The following is a 19,782-nucleotide window of genomic DNA, read 5'->3' as shown; positions in this document are numbered from 1 at the left end:
GTGCGATTTTTCGCGTACGCAAAAGTCGAAACAGCCTTTAAACGCTTATCATCTGCAGGCCGCGGCTTTATCTAAATCGAATACGAAACTGGGCTATTTTATTCGCGATAAATTATTTTATTCGGCGATTTATACGAAATGCGATACGGATAGCGAACGCCTGCGAAATTAATGTGTATATTACGCGAATATGAAATATGAGCTGTTGCGTTGTACTACTAAGCTACATACACTGAATACTTTTAGATTTGATTTAAAATTTATCAATTAAGATTATCTATTTAATTGTTTTCAATTTCAAATAAATCGAAGACATTACAAAAAAGGTACATACATACATATACATATGTATTATCATAGATTAAAAGTTGAAGTTGTTCAACAAAGTACTTTAAATTATTCCTTATTCCTTTTCAATCAATATATGTGTAGTCATTTTCAATCAATATATGTCTTTCTAAAATTTTCCATTCTCATTTTCCAAACACTTCTCGACTCATCTTATCTTTTAAATTTTAAAAACTCACCTTCTATTACTCCTCTGTACAGCAACAAAATTGAGACCTTTTAATTAATAGCTTAACGACTTATTACTGAAATAATTTCCTATCACTACCAAACAATAATTTTATATTTTAATAATCATAATATTTTGACGGAGATTATTAATTTTATACTAATATAATATAATACTATTTTCTTTATTCAATTCTTATTCGTTTCAAAATGTTGGGTAAATTATGCATGCTACTATTATTACATATGTATACAACGGAATATATTTAAACACAATTTCAAAATATTGTTTGAGATTGGTATAACAAAATATGTAAAAATGAATTGATCCATTTCCTGACAGGAAAGGTTGAACCCAACAAAATTTAAATATAAATGAAAGTACACATTTTAAATGTAAATTCTTTAATCAAATTTTGTAGCCCTTATTTGTTAAGCATTATATTTTTTATAATTTATACATACACAAAAGAATGTTTATTACCATTAATTTTGTTCTATCTTCATATATTATACATATATGTATTTGGATAGACCAAGAAATCAATTTTCCAGGAACTAATTCACAGTTCGACATTTTTAAATACATACATATATACGTATAATAACAAAGCTTAATTTAATTACGTTTATGAAAAATAATAATCAAATTTAAAATATTTTTACATCTGCCTGAAAAGAATTTTGATAAGTGTAATTACCTAATAATGATATAAAGCCTATTAATAAGTGCCAGTCAATAAAATTTATTACATGATGAAATCATTCAACTGTATTATAAATTTTTATATAAAATCAATATGTAGGAAAAGAAAGGAAAATATTCTCGTAAAAAGTTATAATAGAGTTTATCAGTTGAAATTATAGCCTACCGTTTTTAATAATTGAATAATCTAACAGTCACATGGAGTCATTTAAATTGTAACCTACTTTTATACATGAGATAAAATTACGACACAGAAATAAATCCAGTTAATATTTACATAAGCTGAAAATACATACACTGCTGTTTTATTAAGTGAAACTAAGAAAAACCTTTTAAAAATGACTTTGAGATCTGAGACGGAAAATACAATATAATAAATCCAATTTTAGTATTTATTTACCTTTAAAGAAAGGCTATTACAAAAGAATTTTCATAACATCGTTGTTGAGTTTCTCAGAGCTCAAAACCTACGGCTGAATACAGATTAAAATAATTATTCAGTTTTGCATGGATGGATTTAAATAAAATAATGACTCCAAGAGAGAAAGAAGTATATAAAAGACCATTTAAATTAACAGGTTGTACATCGCCGCTTTGGTACATTACTTTATGGGATACATTGCATTTTTTACTGCCGGAAAAATCACAGGTGCTCAATCCAGATTAGTGCAACTATTAAATGCTATCTGCACACTGGTTTTTAGCGTGAGAGTGCTTTTAATTGATCCATTTTTCCCATTTAATCGTTGAAAATTTCTCTTTTTTTATTGCAGCGAACGAGCACATCCCTATGGGGCGAATGGATGGGGGTGATGCATGGGGATGAGATCGAGTACGTGTTCGGACATCCTTTGAATATGTCATTGCAGTACAACGCCAGGGAAAGAGATTTAAGCAACAAGATTATGCAAGCTTTTTCCAGATTTGCACTGACTGGGTGAGTTTTTAAAAATACATGTATTATTATAGAAAGCTTTTATGTATATGTTTATAATAGTACATATTTGAATACCATATTACATACGAACATACATATGTATGTGTGTAATATAATTTTAAGTACAAAATTACGTGGTTACGTATAATTGGAATATCACCAACCATCGATAATGCTAAAATATTAATTCAGTTTATTAAAATAATTCCTGAATAAAATATAATTAAAAAATAAACGTCACAGATTCAATATCTTTTCTCTTTATATCCATTAAAAATTACCAAACAACGATTTTCTGGTATAAGAGACGACAATATGTAAATATTTATGGTCAGTATTTTGTTGACCAATAACTTTAAATGCCTAAATAAACGGTAAATAGATAAATGCAAAAAGATCTTCGATCAATGTGTATTGACAGTGATGACGTATGGATGAAAATCTTGGGCATTGAATGCCAGAATGCTGTATACGGTCCAGTGCACTTAATGAAGAATGGAACGTTATATGCTTAGCATAAATAAGAGAGATGAATACGTGAGTTAGAAGTATGACAAAGGTGGTTGATGTAATGGTGAGAGTAAAATGATTAAAACGGCAATGTATGGGTCACATAGTTAGAATAACGGACGAAATACATATGTAAGTATTCAATTGGTACCCGAGAGAATGTAAAAGGGTGCAAGGAAAGCCACAGAGGAGATACATATGTGGATAAAATCAGAAAAATGTGTGGGTTGAGATGGATGAGAGTTGATCAAAACAATTGAGAGTTGACCAAAGTCGTATTAATTTAGTTACCTAAGAAGATAAATCTTTACATCAAGTTCGAGAATTTGACATAAAAGATCCAGATTGAACTTCAAACGCACAAATTGAGTTAAAATCACAAACCGCAATACAAGTGTAAATAAAATTTGCATTGGAGACATTGTAGGCGGGCGAAATTTTCGATATTTAATGTCGACAAATTGATGCGCCCTTTCTAAGTGATAAATGTCAAATCTATCAAATGTATTTTCAAAGGAAAACTTCAGAATGAAATTTTCAAAAGTTAGATGAAATTCTCAACTCAATTATTATTATGAACGTGAAAGGTTTAGAGTCGGAGTTTTACAACTTATCAATGTAAATCGAAATTACGTCGTGATTTTCAACTTTCGTCGATGCGAAACGTAAAAGATCACTCACCCTACCTTAGAACCCATACTATTCAAAAATTGAAATAAATAAATTATTACTGAAGTAAAACGGCGATACGCCAATCGACAATGAATTATCGCGAGCGTCGATCGTGTTTACGAACGTTTAATTTAATTGTTCCGACTAACCGGTCTCTCTCTCTCTTTCCATTTTTACGTTTGTAAATGGCCGACGACGGACAAATGTTATTTTACAGCGAAATTTCAATTTTAAATGTTGAATTTCATTTGACAGTCGCACGCAACAGTCGTGCCGAATAGTGTTTCGTTCACGCGACCGCATGCAAAATCATCATCAAAAGTTTGCATTTCGACGATGCGCATAAATGAAAACCGTACGAATTAATAGCGAATTCCATTTTGTCGGATGTTCCAGCTGTGCACTTTCAATTTAATTGTTTTCGTTATTGATTGAGAATCTATTTGAGGCTACGGACGCAGAATGACAGTGAAGTGGTGGAAAAACCAATTCGAGAAACTGTGCCAAATGAGCAATCAAAAGGAAATGGAAAAATTCCCATTTATTCAACGAGAAAAATCAGTATTTTCTTTCAGAATAGATAGAGCACACAACGAGAAAAATCAGTATTTTCTTTCAGAATAGATAGAGCACACAACGAGAAAAGTCAATACTTTGAATTCTCAAAGCATTATCGATTCCCGGCAAGTTAAATTTAAATCTAACTTTAGGTATATACATATATGTATATACTTAATACAGGTGGACTTCACTACTATTTGTAAGAGTAAATATTTATGTAGATAAGCTGGCTAAAATATTTTAAGAATTTTAATAACATATGTACATGTAGGATCAGGGTGCAAGGGGTTCCAAATGATGCACGTAGATTCAATCAGACAATATTTAATTGTAGGTTTAAATGTTGGGCATTCCATAGACTCATATATGGCTACTATGTATGTACGGGTCTACGTGACGAGACAGAATTTGAAATTACAGAAAACACAAATATCGGAAGGCAAAGATCGAAAAAAAAAATGGTGCATGGTAAACGGTACATACTCACTTAATTTGCGCGAGCAGGATACAACAGGAACAAGAGGAACATGCTTTTCCTCCCGTATTCTGCGCGCGCACATTAATACGGGAGGAAAAGCCTGTTCCTCTTGTTCCTGTTGTATCCTGCTCGCGCAAATTAAGTGAGATATTTGCGTTTTCGGGCGTTTAACATTCGGGCCCGTGAGGTAGACCCATGTAGAATACCGGGACAACTGACTCGTGTACCAGGACACGGGAACATTGATCTACAAACCGGAACGTATGACAGCTATGTAGGCTGAAATCTAAGGCTTGCATTTGAATTGTATTATCATAGAAGGTCAGTTCCAAAATCATATCTGGAACCCCAGTAGAAAGTGTCCAAATATTTGTCAGACACTAGTGGGAAGCACATGCAAAATCCACAGATCTTTATCTCACAAGTGGGGTATCCTAAAGCCTCTCTTCATCAAAATTCGGCCTGCATCTACAGTTTTTAATTTAGAACCTACAAATTTTGCAAACTCCGCATGTACCGTTTACGTATGCAAACTCAAAGTATGTACCGTTTACCATGCACCATTTTTTTTTGATCTTTCGACTTAAGATCTTTCGATTTTCGATCTTTGCCTTCCGATATTTGCGTTTTCTGTAATTTAACATTCTGTCTCGTCACGGAGACCGGTATGTACATAACTATGTAGCTCGTACACATACATTCTAGCTATTCACGCTCTGTACTATGCATCTTACATACATATTAAAAACCAAATCTTACATACATATAGACCGGTGTGGTGCATCGGGGCAACCTGTCAGGTCACATTGGTCATTAATTTATTATTGTTATAATTATTATTTATTCATATTTATGTAGGAAAGATTTTCGAACGTGCTAAATGTGTGGTTGACTAACTTGAGTGATAAGAAGTGTGTGTGAGGTGCATGGCTAGGAACGAGCGTGTATGAGGCACTTGCCGTTAGGCTTGTCCGACGTTAAGGCGTACAAATAAACACTACTACATGTGTTTCATTTGGAACTCCTTCGTTCCAGGTTCTCACATTTCTGTAATTATTATGATAATAAAATAAATAAATAATTAAACATAGTATAATGAATTTTAAATACTTCATTTCTTCATATTTGCGTCAAAATTCAATAATAAGAACAATATTGAAATAAACGAAGAAAATCTAAGACTTGTAAATAGCTTGTTTTTATATAAAACTCATAAAAAAATCAGCCCGCGCTGATATAAAATTAAATATAAATAATGCTCGAGCTGAAACGTTGTCCACCAATGACATATCTTAACAATATCATAGAACCATAAATTTTCAAACGCGACACTTTTCCCTACGAAGCTAAGCCGCACGATTAACCGTCGTCCAGAGCCGTATCAGATTTTTTGCCAGCGCCCAAATTCAGAATTGACCCCAGACCGCGTGCAAAAACAAAAAAAAACGACAACAAAACACTTGCGAACGAACACAATTAGTCAAGATACGAATGTAGAGATTAGGCCAATCTGGTATTCGAATCGTCGCCGGCATTAAAAGGAGATTTAGCCACGGTTAAGTGCGACCCTGGCGGAAGGGCGTCTGTGTCCGATAATATAATATGTAGACATACATACATATATAATAGTAGTAGGGCGTCACGCGACTCGGTACGCCCCTGTAGAATGTCAAGAGTCGGTGTCAAGGGCGCCGGTAAATCCCAATGCCTTATAAATCATTGATTTGTGACAGTGCCGGTTCAAAGGGCCACCTGTAAAATTTACAACTAGGCGCGTTTTCCGCCACGTCGAACAAATTACTTACTCTCTGGTTGCTTCGTCGACGTGAATCTTTTAAAAGCAAAGATCAAGAATGTGGCTCTAATTTGCATACGATTTAGGTACAATAAAATATGTATATCAAACAATCAGATATAGACATACACATATTGGTATTAAAAGCGACATCAAAATCGTTTTGAACCAAAGAAAAAACCTACATCGTTAAATTGAGCTACAATGATGCTAACGATAACTATTATTCGAGCTGGTGATCTACAGTCTGCAGGTTGATCTACAGGTTGAAGTTCTGCAAATTATCTTTGTAAAAAATATATGACAACGTTGGGTAGGTTGGTAGATGAATCTTTGCAAAAAGCAACTCATTTCCACAACATTTTTTATTTATTGATTAATTTGAGGTTCACTAATTGAAAGCGTAAGAGATAATATTTTCGCGCATATCGATTATATATACATATATGTGTTACACCGAATCCACGAAATTGTCTATTACAAGCATTCGGCAAGAGAATTGCCGAATGCGTGAAAAATGCAAGCACGTTGCCCAGTTCACGGATTCCGTAAATTCTTTGTCGAATGCGTGAACTGGACAGCGTGTTATATTATAACCAAGTGTCCAAGTGACAGCTGAATAAGGATGTTTAATTTAGTTTAATTTACATATTATTATGTATAATATGACTACATACATATGTTTCACTGTTAAAATATTGATCAAAATGTATAAAAATGGCATTAATTTATGTATAAGTCATATGATATGATCGGAACAAATGTATGTAGTCATATTATACATAATAATATGTAAATTAAACATCCTCATTCAGCTGTCACTTTGACATTTGTCCACCCTGTCCAGTTCTAAAAAACAACACCGGAGCGCTGCTGTCTATTTGCCGACTCCATGCTTTGAGCAGACAAATTCTTGCCGAATACACGCATTCGCCAAAAAATTTGCCAAATCCGTGAACTGGGCAACATGCTTGCATTTTTCACGCATTCGGCAATTCTCTTGCCGATTGCGTGTAATAGACAATTTCACGGATTCGGTGTAACATATATATTTACATATTATGACATATTTCTATTGATATTTTGGCTCTCTTTCACTAAAAAATGCAATTGGTCGAAATGGGGTGAAAAGGACGGTTCCCGGAAAGATGCACTTAATTGCACTGAATAGTAGCGCCGTTTCGACAATTCCTAATTTTCAAAGGCACTCAAAAAGAACTTACGCAATAGAATTCCACAAAAAAAGGTTAGCACCCTCGGACAACATACAAATACCCCTTGACGCTTCTGTTGTGAAATTCTATTGCGTTAGTTCTCCTTGAGCATCGTTGAAAGTTTGGATGATCAAGAGTGCAACTATCGCGAGTGCATTTTTCCGGTCACCGAAAAAGACAGCATATGCGTTTTACCTACGTATCATCCTACACCGGGTGGATAATAGTAGGCTGAACGATTTTTACTTTTTATTACAATTATTTTTCACCATCGTACTGGCGGATTTGATTTGATTGATTTGAAACCGCGCAAAATGGCAACGTTTCAAAACGATCGGAAGAATCTAGGATATCAAAATCAAAATGTTGTCAGACGAAAGAGGCTTGTACATAATAATTATAAAATATAGAGTGAAATAAGAAAAGTTATAGGCGCTTAAACAATTAAAATCTGAAATAGCGAGATGGCGGCCAAAGGGGATATAAAGTAATAAGAGGCTAAACCGAACAATCTGGTGGAACAGTCTGAACAATCAATTCGGATAATAGACATCAAGAAAAAATATGACTATATTATATTATTATATATATACATATGTAGTATTTTGAAACGTGTCTTAATAGATTATTTTTCACCATCGTAATGGCGGACGTCATTTCCACTTATATTGATGACCAAACCGAGCAAAATGGCAAAGTTTGAAAACGATCGGATAAGAACCCAAACTTCGTCACACGACCAAATCGTTTCTGAATTAAGAAGAGGTTACAAACCTCTATAAAAACGTGATTTTTTTTGTTGACCATTGTAATCTATGAAAATTTAGGCCGTACATTTATATGCATAAGTCGTGTAATTACTAATTGAAATAATTCTACACCAAGTCACAGCTTACGAAAGAGACCGGACACAATTGGCCATGGAATTTCAATTCCATTAGGACGCCCTCAGTGTAAAAATCTGCATTTTTCTTCGCAGTTTCGCACCGGAATTTCGCCAGTTTAGCAGATTAACGCCTCGCCGGGACTCGAATCACAATTTTCCAAAGCGGTTCCCGATAAATGGAATTAAGTTTTCGAGAGGATACCTCTCGCCCCGGCGCGGCACAAGAGTGCTCAGCGCAATGTTTATTCGAATTGGAAAAGAGCTAGAATCCAATTTGTGCGATGGGGCACTTTGTTCAACGTAAATATACATACATACACGTACATACATTCGTACATATATCAGCGGGTCCGCCACAAAGAGCACCATTCCCATACACCACACCAACCTCTATCCACCCTTTCCCCCCGATCGACTTACCCTTACGTTGGCTACCAAAATTGGGCATATATCAATCCATGGACTGATTTATTCCCAAAGGAGAGGAGAGATGGGAAGTGGGTGTGTGTGTGTGTGTGTGTGTGTTGAAAGCGACTTCTCAATTTGATCTTTATACGTGAATAAGTCGACCGATATTTCAAAACAGAATAAATTTTGAGACTCACTTCTCTTACTTGGAGTTTTACGAATATAAATTAAATTCAATACGTCGAATAAAACAAAAACATTTTTTACTAGATATAATAATAATCTCTTAAGAATTACGTCGAATTTATGCTATAATATCATCAAATTATTCTAATCATTTGGAACCCATTCCAATATATTCATATAATCTTAAATGTTGACTTACTGTATGTTACACATGCATATTCAATCATGCACGCTCGTCTTATAGATCGCTCCAATGTGACAAATTTATTTACTATACAGATCAAGAAATATCAATTATAAATACGTAATTATTATAGGGATAATATTTTTGGCACGACTTTAAAATAAATTAAATTACAAATTTCAAAACGACAATAAATGTCGGATTAAAATCTCTAAAATAGCTCGCACAACAGAATCGGCGATCGCCGAGTAAAATTTGTAAATAAATAAAATTTGACGCTTCAGTGAAATCATAATCAGTTAGATTTTCACTGGGTAACCGTAATATTTTAGCAGCCAACACTTATTTATTTATTTAAGGGTTAGGTTAAGTTAGGATTGGCCCTATTCACTTAATATTAGGTTGTTAGGGTCAGTATTTGTTTTTGTCAAATTTTATTTTTGTTACTGGCAACCCATTTGACGTTTGTTTTGCCAAAAAATATTCAGTTATGAAATATACCATCGAATTAAGCTATATATGTACCTACATAATAATTTGATACAACGCAAAATTTTTCGACTACATCTATGGCTGTCCCAAAAAATCATTATCCTATTTTTATATACATACATATACTTATGTTTACTAAGGATTTAAATTAATTGACACAATTTTTATTTCCAAATCTATTTGGCTGGCTGGCTCGAATAAGAGAAAGCGAAGAATTACTATTTGTGGTTTGCGTTCTTTGGAACTCAAACTAAATAACTGGCTGACCCGAATAACCAGCGTCCCAATTAAGTATATTCTACTTTTAATATATATATATATATATATATATATATATATATATATATATATATATATATATATATATATATATATATATATATATATATTTACATCACAAACAATTCATTCAATAGCAGCTTGCACTACTACCTAAAGAAGAGCGGTCACAACACAACTCACAATCATTAATTTAATGTCAAAATTATTTTCCACTGAAAAACCACCGCAAACCACAACACATCAAACACAAACACACACACACACACACACACACACACACACACACACACACACACACACACACACACACACACACACACACACACTGGAAAATAAACAATAAAAAAACCGAATAAATTCAACAGCGAGCGAGCAATTTGTCGCACGTCTGAGTGCAGAGGGTTAACATGACGCGACGTTTTCTCAACACTCAAAGCGTAACACAGAAATTGTATATTTTTTCACCGTCAAACGATAGTCCTTAAGCGTGTCACCGACATACATATGTACATATGTACATGCACACATATATACGACACTCGTTGAGTAATACAATCGCACGGGACGACAGTCACCTCTGTGAAAAATGAAGTGTGGCGTGATGATGACGCGTCGTCATCGCCCAGCATCCACCGTCTCGATACGTGAACATTTCAAAATACCAACAGTTCGGCGAAAGGGTCAACGATAACTCATCTGCTCGCCCCTTGATAATATAACCCCACATTCGTGCATGGAAATTATTAGATTTTCGTGTAAGATACGTGTTGTAAACATCAACAAAAAATATAACATAAAACAAACACGAGTTTTTTTTTATATGATTTAAAAAAATAATTTCATTAAAAAGACGTACAAATTAAAATTGAAAAAAAAAAAATATATAGATAATAATACGATAAATGCGCATTTGTTTTATTTATTCATTTAAGCTTAAGTTTGGACCATCGTGGCATTATAGGAATCCCAAATGCGCCTCAATGGTCGAAAAAATACAGAGAGAGATGAGAAATAATTTAAATAAAAAAACTAAAGCATTATAATAGTAGCAGATAAAGTAAAAGCATCAAGTAATAAAATACAAAGTAGGGAACGTCTTGCACCTACAGGCAGCACCTTGGCCCGGCCCGAGGGTATTTGGCGCCCCTAGGCAAATTGAATTTCAGTGACCTCCCCTCCTCCCCCTCCACCACTCCTTATTTTTTTAAACAATAAATTTTATGAAGTTTAGATGTTGAAGAAAAATATATTAACAAAAATATTACACTTACAAATTTTTATTCAAAATAGACACGTTTTATGTTCAATATATAATATTAACAAAAAAATGAATTAAGTAAAATTTGCACTAGGAACATGTTATTGTGTAACATATATTTAAAAATACAAAAAATTAAATTATGAAACTATGTATCTTTGATCAAAAATATTTGAAATAAAAGTTTTTATCTGGCTGATGCAAAAACAATTCTTTCATTCCGATTGAAATCGATATGGAAGAATCAATTACAAATTTTCAATATTCAATACTTCCAATATTTTGCTAAGCGCCACGTTTCAGCAATATTTTTACTGTCATTATTTTAAGTTGTTTTATAAAAATATAATTCCAAGTAACCACTTGTACTGAAGACAGATTGATTGTGTTTATACCCTTCAGGTATAAACACAATCAATCTGATTTAGATCGTCGACTTTGGAGAGTCTTTGGTTAATATTATGTATAAGATGTTTTATGAGAATTGATAAGAATTGTAAATAGGTTTTTGAGCTATTTTTCCTATTATGCTGTACATTAACATTAAAATAATATAATACTTTAATTACTAACAAAAATATTAAAATAGATATAAGATGCACTGTGAACATAATTTAGTAATAATAAAAAGCATTTAAAAATTAAAAAAAAAATCAAATCCACTTTAATTTATTTCAATGTTAATGCTACGCCAAAAATATTTCTTTTTTTTGTATCGCAGCCACTACCCAGATAGATATGTACAAATATCATATATGTACTGTTATGTACTTCGCTTATCAATGTAGTTCCCACAATAATCAAATTGACTTTCTCACATTCATATACGCGAATAACAAGTCCATTAAAATTCCTGTAAAGGGATAGTCACATAGATCACATAAGTTAGTCATCACCATCGAGACTCCGAGAGTGGCAGTCATCAATATCGACCCCGCAATTAATGGTCAGCACAGCAGCAGAACAAAGTGAACCAAAGTTAATTAGTGAAACAAAGTTATACGTATCTCATTTTAAATGCGTCATCGTTCCATAATTAAATCTGCAGTTTTCAAATATATTGTAACATATGCCACCGGTTAAGTGCAATCGACATTATCACGCAGCTTAAGTGGTTTCGAGGGCAACAAAGGAGACCCTCGAATTAGGCCGAGTAGCATCTCCGCTATTTCCCAGAATCTGGACGAGCGTGAGACGTCGCGTTCCTGCGACCGTTTGACATAATTGGTTTCGAGGATTATCTCCAGGCTTAAGTGCATTCGGCTAGCAATGCACTGCCGAATGAACCAAGTGGTCGGCACAGTTTCCCGTTAGAGTGGCGTGGGACTGCATATCCGGCTACGTGCCAAAACAATAGGGAAGTAACCGGACGTCGAAGATGCAGTGAGCGACCTGCCCTTTATAAGCAGGTACTAAGGCCATATGAAGACATTCTGGACGGAGCACGGGCAGTGAGTGGATCTCCTTAATCACCCAAATAAATGCTGTGAAGCGACTTTGGCCTTTTATTTGGATCCTCCACCCACCCCTACGCAACAATATCTACCAATAACATAAATGTGACGTTTTTTTTATGATAATAAAGAGATCTTGGTGTGTTAACCAAGTAATTAAAAAAGTATATAAACTGCGTTTTGGAACATGACAGTACATATATAGGTAGGAATACCTGAAAAAAGCATTTTGGCCGATAGCTTAAATTCACAATGAGTTGCATACATTATAAGCAGTGAGAGTACGAACGAGTAATCCACTTTTCGAATAAAATTATTCACACACCAGCATTTTTATTAAACGATCCAGATATTGCGGCTTTTACGTTACGAATTCATTACATACTTACGGAACGGTAACGCGTAAGCACACATGATTACGTGCTGTATAGCCGGTTAAAACTTAATCGTTTCGCGTTGAACCTTACGACCGAACCGTGTTCACAATTAAGCCTTGCGTGAGATTAGTTTTTCCGCGTGGCATTGAATTTTCCCTTCGATTTTACTTCCACCCCCTCCCCCTCTCCCCCCCATTCCCTCCGACTTCAATTATATCGGTGTAAACACCGATGGTGATAATGCTCTGGATAAAATTAGGGTATTTATTTTTCGAAAAAAAAATTTTTCCACATAAAATCGCGACACTATTATTCTAAATGTACGTATTTAAATTTGAGCACTTTTAATGGAATCACGCCATTTTGCGTTTTCACTTATCGAAACTTGTAAATCGACGATTAACCTTCGCATTTCTTTAATTTTATCGTGACTATAGCTATTTATATTTTTTTCAATATACATATATACATACATACATACATACATACGTACATATATTCCAGAATGAATTATCGTAATTATGAAATTAATTCTATTAAAATAGTCCATTTGTCACAAATGTTAACTATTTAAATACGTGACATTCCGGTAATATATTCATGCATATTTATATACATACATATATATGTACGTTAGCACAACACAACTTAACAAAAATACACATATACATATGTATTAGCACAACAAAAATACATACATAAAGTATATAGTTAGCGGCTATCTCTCGAAAACATAGCAGCTTTGAAAAAACGGACTTAGAAGGATTTCGCCCATATATCTCCCCCTTCCCTTTTGTGATGTCTAAAATAAGTTCTTTCTAACTGAAAAGATTACTCCATTTTTTTTTGAACGGCTTTAGCTGCTCGCGGTAAGTAAATGTACGTATACAAAATTTAAAGCTAAGAAGCTCGTTGTAAAAAATCGACTCTTAACGGGAGAGCTTTGAAACATTAGAAGCTTTACACACGTGAGTTAACTGAAAAAGTCATGTGTAATTTGTTAATAGTGTATGAAGTCCCATTTATAATGTGAAAAGTACTCAAAAATTGGAAAGTATCAATACCTTATCAAATATCAATCCTGGACTTAACTTGCAATCTAGAAGAACAATTTCCGACTTTTACGTATTTAAACGTATTATCGTATTAAAACTTTCAAATAAGATTTATTAAAATTTTCCTTTGAAATATCTCCTCAATTCTACATATGTTCATTTCAAATTCGAGTTCTGTAATAAAATTCCTACCCATTTGTTTACTCTTTATTAATAAGCTCAGAGTTTCCTACTCCAAAATTGAATCACGAATCATTTGTATTTGATGATGAATTATTTTAGAAAAAAAAAACAACATGGTTATATTAAATTTAATTAAGATAAGTTACAAATAACATCTACAATACAGCAACTACTACCGTTCTCTTTTTGGGCTACACCAAGGGGTTGCAGCAAGTCGCAGATGTTTGTAAAAGGCACGTGCCTCACTTTGAGACCATTCTCAGGATGAGAGCAGCCTCCCTACGTCGTCAGGTATTTGTATCGTCAAATTGTTTTCTTAGTGCCGCGTCTACTCATTTCCGCACATCACTATCTTCAATGGTGGATTAAGCTACTTCATCGACCGCCGTAAATTGATTCAATTTCATTCAATTGATTATATTTTATTTTAAAAGTATTGTTTTTTTTTTAATTAATTTTGCAACTTTTTGCTGTACTAGTTTTGAGACTTCTTGCTATTTATTATTTACAAGTGGTTTTACCCGGCTTCGCTCGGTATTTGTAATATAAACCGCTTAAACATATACATGGCTAATCTAATAGTATACATTGTAATACTTTATTTGAATAGTTTTATTTTATTTAAATTTATTTGAATATTCATTTGCGTTTTTTTTTTTGTAATTTAACGTCACGGATTGTACCACCCCTAACCTTACATACATAAAAACTTACATACATACAAAGTCTCTTTGGAAATTCTACATACATATATTAGATTATAAAAAAAACTATAGTCTTATTACAAAAATCACAACTTTGACAATTCCATATTAAATTCGCAAACTGTACACTCGGTAAATTGAATCGTCTAAAATCCGCGCAAACAATCGCAATAACGAAGTGTTTTTTGCACGAACGACCCCAAACGTGCGGACTGGACTTCTCGTTTATACCTATACAATACACGCCCGTTTGTGGCCTGCGGTGCTTTCTATTCTGGCTGTGAGAGCTGTTGAGTCTGGAGATGGATATGATGAAGAGTTGTCCCGGAATGTGGGTCACGGTCGGCACAACCCTCAAAACGAGAGAAAAACTCAGACCGCAGCGTATGAATTATGGCCGGATTTCGAGCGGTTTCCCCTTCGCGAATTAATATAATCGTCGGCCATATTTCCTCGCGACAATCTCCGATAAATCAACGCTTAAACGATTTGTTGTTTTGTCGCCCGTTGTGTTGGGTATTGCTTTATATTATCAGTATCTATATACATGCATACATTTATATATAAATATTTTTTTTCCACCGCATTAAAGCCTCAATCGTACGCGGGATATAGCGAGTGTCTTGAGTGCGGGTCGCTATGTGACAGTTTCGCATTAGTATTCTCTCACGTAGTCTTGAATGTATTTTTTTAACGAAATTTATACTCTGTTTTATATTACTCGGCGTATAATATATTATATAATACGTACATATGTACGTGGATGCGTATATTTATGATGTTATGGGAGGGTAAAATGGTATAAGTTGTAAAGTGCTCTGAGCCAGCGTTGCCCAAACTGGTTTTTCGCGATATGGAAATCGAGAAAAATATAATTTTTCCAATTAGCTTGGAACCGAGTCATACAAAAATTAAGTTAAAAAAAAATTAGAAAAGAAAAGTAAGAGGCTCGCATTCAATAATTGAAGAACTTTGGCTAAAGAAAATAAACATGAAACACCCTTACTAACGAGAGTGTTGCCATGTGCATATGAATATGTACGGAAACGTCATATTGTGACAATATTGACTCGACGCAACGATACTGCTCTGTAATGTATGTATGTAATATACATATACATATGTATGTAAGTTGATTTTGCCTTGCACTCGTCCAAAACAAGAATTAATATGTCTAAAACGAGTGGTTTTGTATAGTATGAAAAGAACTAGCCTTTTCCGAGCAGTGCTGGATAATATAAACGGGCCTTTAAGCTGAATCCTCTATATTAGAATTATTTTATTTGTATAATTTAAGTTATTTATAATTAAATTGTAAAATAAGCCATATTATATTTGATTTGATACTATCCTGTTAACGCCGGTCAATTTTTTTTCATTTTATTTAATATTTTCATTCAAAACTATTGTTTCTTCAGTAATTTTGAACTAATTTCAACACGTGGACTCACCTAAGGTGACTATTTTATATGTTTTTAGGGGGTCTACCTCACGGGCCGGAATGTGAAATTACAGAAAACGCAAATATCGGAAGGCAAAGATCGAAAATCGAAAGATAAAAAAAGGGTACATGGTAAACGGTACATACTCACTTAATTTGCGCAAGCAGGATACAACAGGAACAAGAGAAACAGGCTTTTCCTCCCGCATTCTGCGCGCGCACATTAATACGGGAGGAAAAGCCTGTTCAAATTAAGTGAGTATGTACCGTTTACCATGCACCCTTTTTTTTGATCTTTCGACTTAAGATCTTTCGATTTTCGATTTTCTTTGCCTTCCGATATTTGCGTTTTCGGTAATTTCACATTCCGGCCCGTCACAGAGACCGGTTTTTAGGTTATGTGATAAAGCCAAGACATATTTTTCAAAAGAATGTTTCTAAATACTTGAATTATTAAAAACATTAATGAACATTAGAAAACAATGGATGCGCATTTATGAAATTAAAAAAAAAATACAATTTCAATATTTATAAACAGGCCCATCCCAAGGATTCTTCCAGGATATATAACCAAAAAATCAACACTGTACTTGTAAAACCAGTACGAATGATCACCTTAACCCAGCCTAACCTTATTTTGACACGTGGACTAACCTAACCTAACCTTAATTCGAAACGTGGACTTTCCGCAATTCCAGAAAACACGCTAATGGTAGAGCTCAATCTCGTGACCGTTGGGACAAATCATCTTGTTTTGAAGGACGCCTCGTTGGTGTAATAATTCCACCGCTTCTTTTTCCCTATAAGGCAGATTGAAGACATTAATTTTGTCAAATGAAAAAAATGAAATAAAACAACGAAGAAAAAATTATTTTCATTTGAAAATATTAAATCAAATCTTAAAAAATAAATTTTACCCGCGTTAACAAGATAGTACCTTTGGTTTTATACTTTTTTTTATATTTTAAAATATAAACAGTGAATGTGTATGAAGTAGGTACATATGTACATATTTCTAAAGGTCAATAAATAAAAAAGTTTGAGAAACACAATCCCGAGTAATAAAAAAGTACTCACAGTTCGAAGGTTCTTCTTTTTGAATGCTGAAATGTATATAAAAAACAAACTTTTTAGGAAAAACGTTAATAAAGTATATTTTATTATATTTAACTGTATGTTATATAATACAACTTACAAACGGCATGGTGTCTCTATAGAGTTATCCATTGTTTGAATATCAGTACATATTTCACTCCAATTTAACTTTACCAATTATATTTAACATACTTTAACACTTGGGAAATGAACTAATTCAACCAACTTATTATATACAAATGTATTTATCCATCCAGTGAAACTCAATCTACACTAAACGCATGAGTGTATACACACATACATATTTTATTTTTATTTTATATACATTTATGTATATACCTGGAAAGCCTAACAGGTAAACCACAAATGTACAAATTTCACCATAAATGTCTATGCGGATGTTAATTGATATGTATGTATTTACTGAATTTCACCGAATTGCTTAAAATGCTGCAAATTTACAAATTTGACCATAGATGTCTCTGTGGATACTAATTAATATGTATTTATGTACTTTGTACAATACTAATAATATTTGTATCGAATGTACAATGTTTCTGGCCAGGAAGGCGCATTGGCGTTACCTGTTAGGCCTTCCTGCTAAAAATTAAAGATAAAATAAAAAATATATACATATAATATATAATGTATTGCCTTTTGGTATATTGAAATTGAAAAATCAAATTCGTTCTAAAAAATCGACCGATTTAAAGTTGAACGTTTACCAATAACCCTTTGAATGCTGACCAATGACGATCGGCGTTTTGCCAACAAGGCCATGAGCCTGAAATACGCTGATAGTCGTTGTTTTTTGAGTATGTAACAAATTAACAAGAATACTACCCGCTAAGCCTTTCCAGGTAGCATTGAAAAAAAATGCATTGAACATGGGTCGTGTAATCCGTGTCAATGTATATAAAGACTGGTTTACACCGGAATTTCTGAATTTATAACCATAGCAGAATTTTTTGATGGGAATCTAGACATTTAGGGCATTTAGATTGTGATCATTACATTTTAACAACAATGATGAAGATGGAACTAGTTTTGGAAAAATACATTCATTAATAGAATTCTTTTGTTTATTTTATATTGTTGCAAGATATATCAGAGAGTCTAAACCAGAGAAATGTTATAATAATAGAAGTGGTTTTAGGCGTTATATTAAGAGGGCTGTACACCCGAAACCTTAATTTTGTTACCGTTCCTTTATTCGATATATATATTGAGTGTATGTATATATTGAGTGAATGCGACAATATATATATATTGAGTGAATGCGACAGTTGCGCTTCGACCAGATAAAACGTATTTTAAATTGACAAAATCGAGGTTTCGTATTCTCCTATTTTCTTCTCCAAAACTGGACCAATTTTAAAAAAAATTTCATCATCGGTATGAGAAAGATACTTTCTGTGCATCTATCGGCGTATTTTTTTTTAAATCGACCGTTAAATAAGCACGCTGGACTCGTTTCGTGGGTGTAAAAAAGAGGCGATTTTATAGATGTTTGGCGGCTCCTAGCTCCTATAAAAAATAATTAATCAAAAAAATAAAACGATAGATGCACCCCAATGGTGGATATCCATAGCATATTAAAAAATAATCTCTAGTGCCATAATTGAGGAAGGGAGAAGTATAGTACGTTTGTATGGACAAGGCGCTGCTGTCCAGCCCTCAACAGTCGTATTTGATGCTTGGTGGTCGACGTACATACATATGTCCGATAAAAACTTATCTGGGCAAGGGCAAACGGGCAAGTGCATCGTTAAAAATTGCACGACGAATTCAAAAACACAAAATAAACAACATGGGATACATTTTTATAAGTAACGTGATCATGTAAGTAACATATTATTCAATTAACATCGTATATGAAAGTTTTCATGAAAGCGTCGTGGCGATAGCTAGCATACGCATAGGGCCGGGCCGCACCGTGCGACTTGCGAGCGACTTGGTTGAGGGCGACCAGACTAATCCATTCAGGTAGATGGGACATGCTACACCCGTTAACTTGTTTGTCGCACACATTTCCATACATTTTTTCGTGTCGCGCAACTAGTTGGCCGACAAAGTTGCACGGTGCGGCCCGGCCCATACGCGTACAATATTGCGTAGTTGTGGAAACGATACGCGTGTATTGAAATAAGAAATGTATTCGAAAGGGCGCTTCTATTATTATAATATTTCTCGAAATCATCGGCGGTAATTATCTAGGGTAGTGATCTAGGGTTTCTTTGGATTAGCTAAACTTTTTATACCTGCTTTCTAGTGGATTTCTAAATAATTTTAGTTAGAAATTTTGGCGAAAATTTCAGCGTGGTGGACTTTCAACAGAGAAGACGTCAGCACTCAAAGTATGAATGCAGTGGAAAATTTCGAAAACAA

At 33.8% G+C, this 19,782-nt stretch overlaps 1 protein-coding gene and 1 long non-coding RNA gene across 3 annotated transcripts in view; one reads left to right on the top strand and one right to left on the bottom strand.

Moving 5' to 3' along the window:
• The window catches only part of LOC143912976 (uncharacterized), a 100,494-nt gene extending 82,660 nt beyond the window's left edge, over nucleotides 1-17,834 (bottom strand). The window contains exons 1-2 of the long non-coding RNA XR_013260676.1: nucleotides 17,495-17,834; nucleotides 17,377-17,402 (exon numbers count right to left, since the gene is read on the bottom strand). This is a non-coding gene — a long non-coding RNA (uncharacterized LOC143912976). The remainder of the gene's footprint in view (nucleotides 1-17,376; nucleotides 17,403-17,494) is intronic.
• LOC143912975 (acetylcholinesterase-like) overlaps nucleotides 1-19,782 on the top strand; it is a 70,353-nt gene that overhangs the window by 44,088 nt on the left and 6,483 nt on the right. For both annotated transcript variants that reach the window (XM_077432458.1, XM_077432456.1), the window contains exon 4: nucleotides 1,996-2,159. In XM_077432458.1, coding sequence (XP_077288584.1) covers nucleotides 1,996-2,159 — 164 coding nt within the window. The remainder of the gene's footprint in view (nucleotides 1-1,995; nucleotides 2,160-19,782) is intronic.

Source organism: Arctopsyche grandis, chromosome 6 (genome assembly GCF_051622035.1).
Source record: "Arctopsyche grandis isolate Sample6627 chromosome 6, ASM5162203v2, whole genome shotgun sequence".
NCBI classification, from domain to species: domain Eukaryota; kingdom Metazoa; phylum Arthropoda; class Insecta; order Trichoptera; family Hydropsychidae; genus Arctopsyche; species Arctopsyche grandis.
The sequence above is the reverse complement of the archived record's forward strand: the minus strand, read 5'-3'. Positions and strand labels throughout refer to the sequence as shown.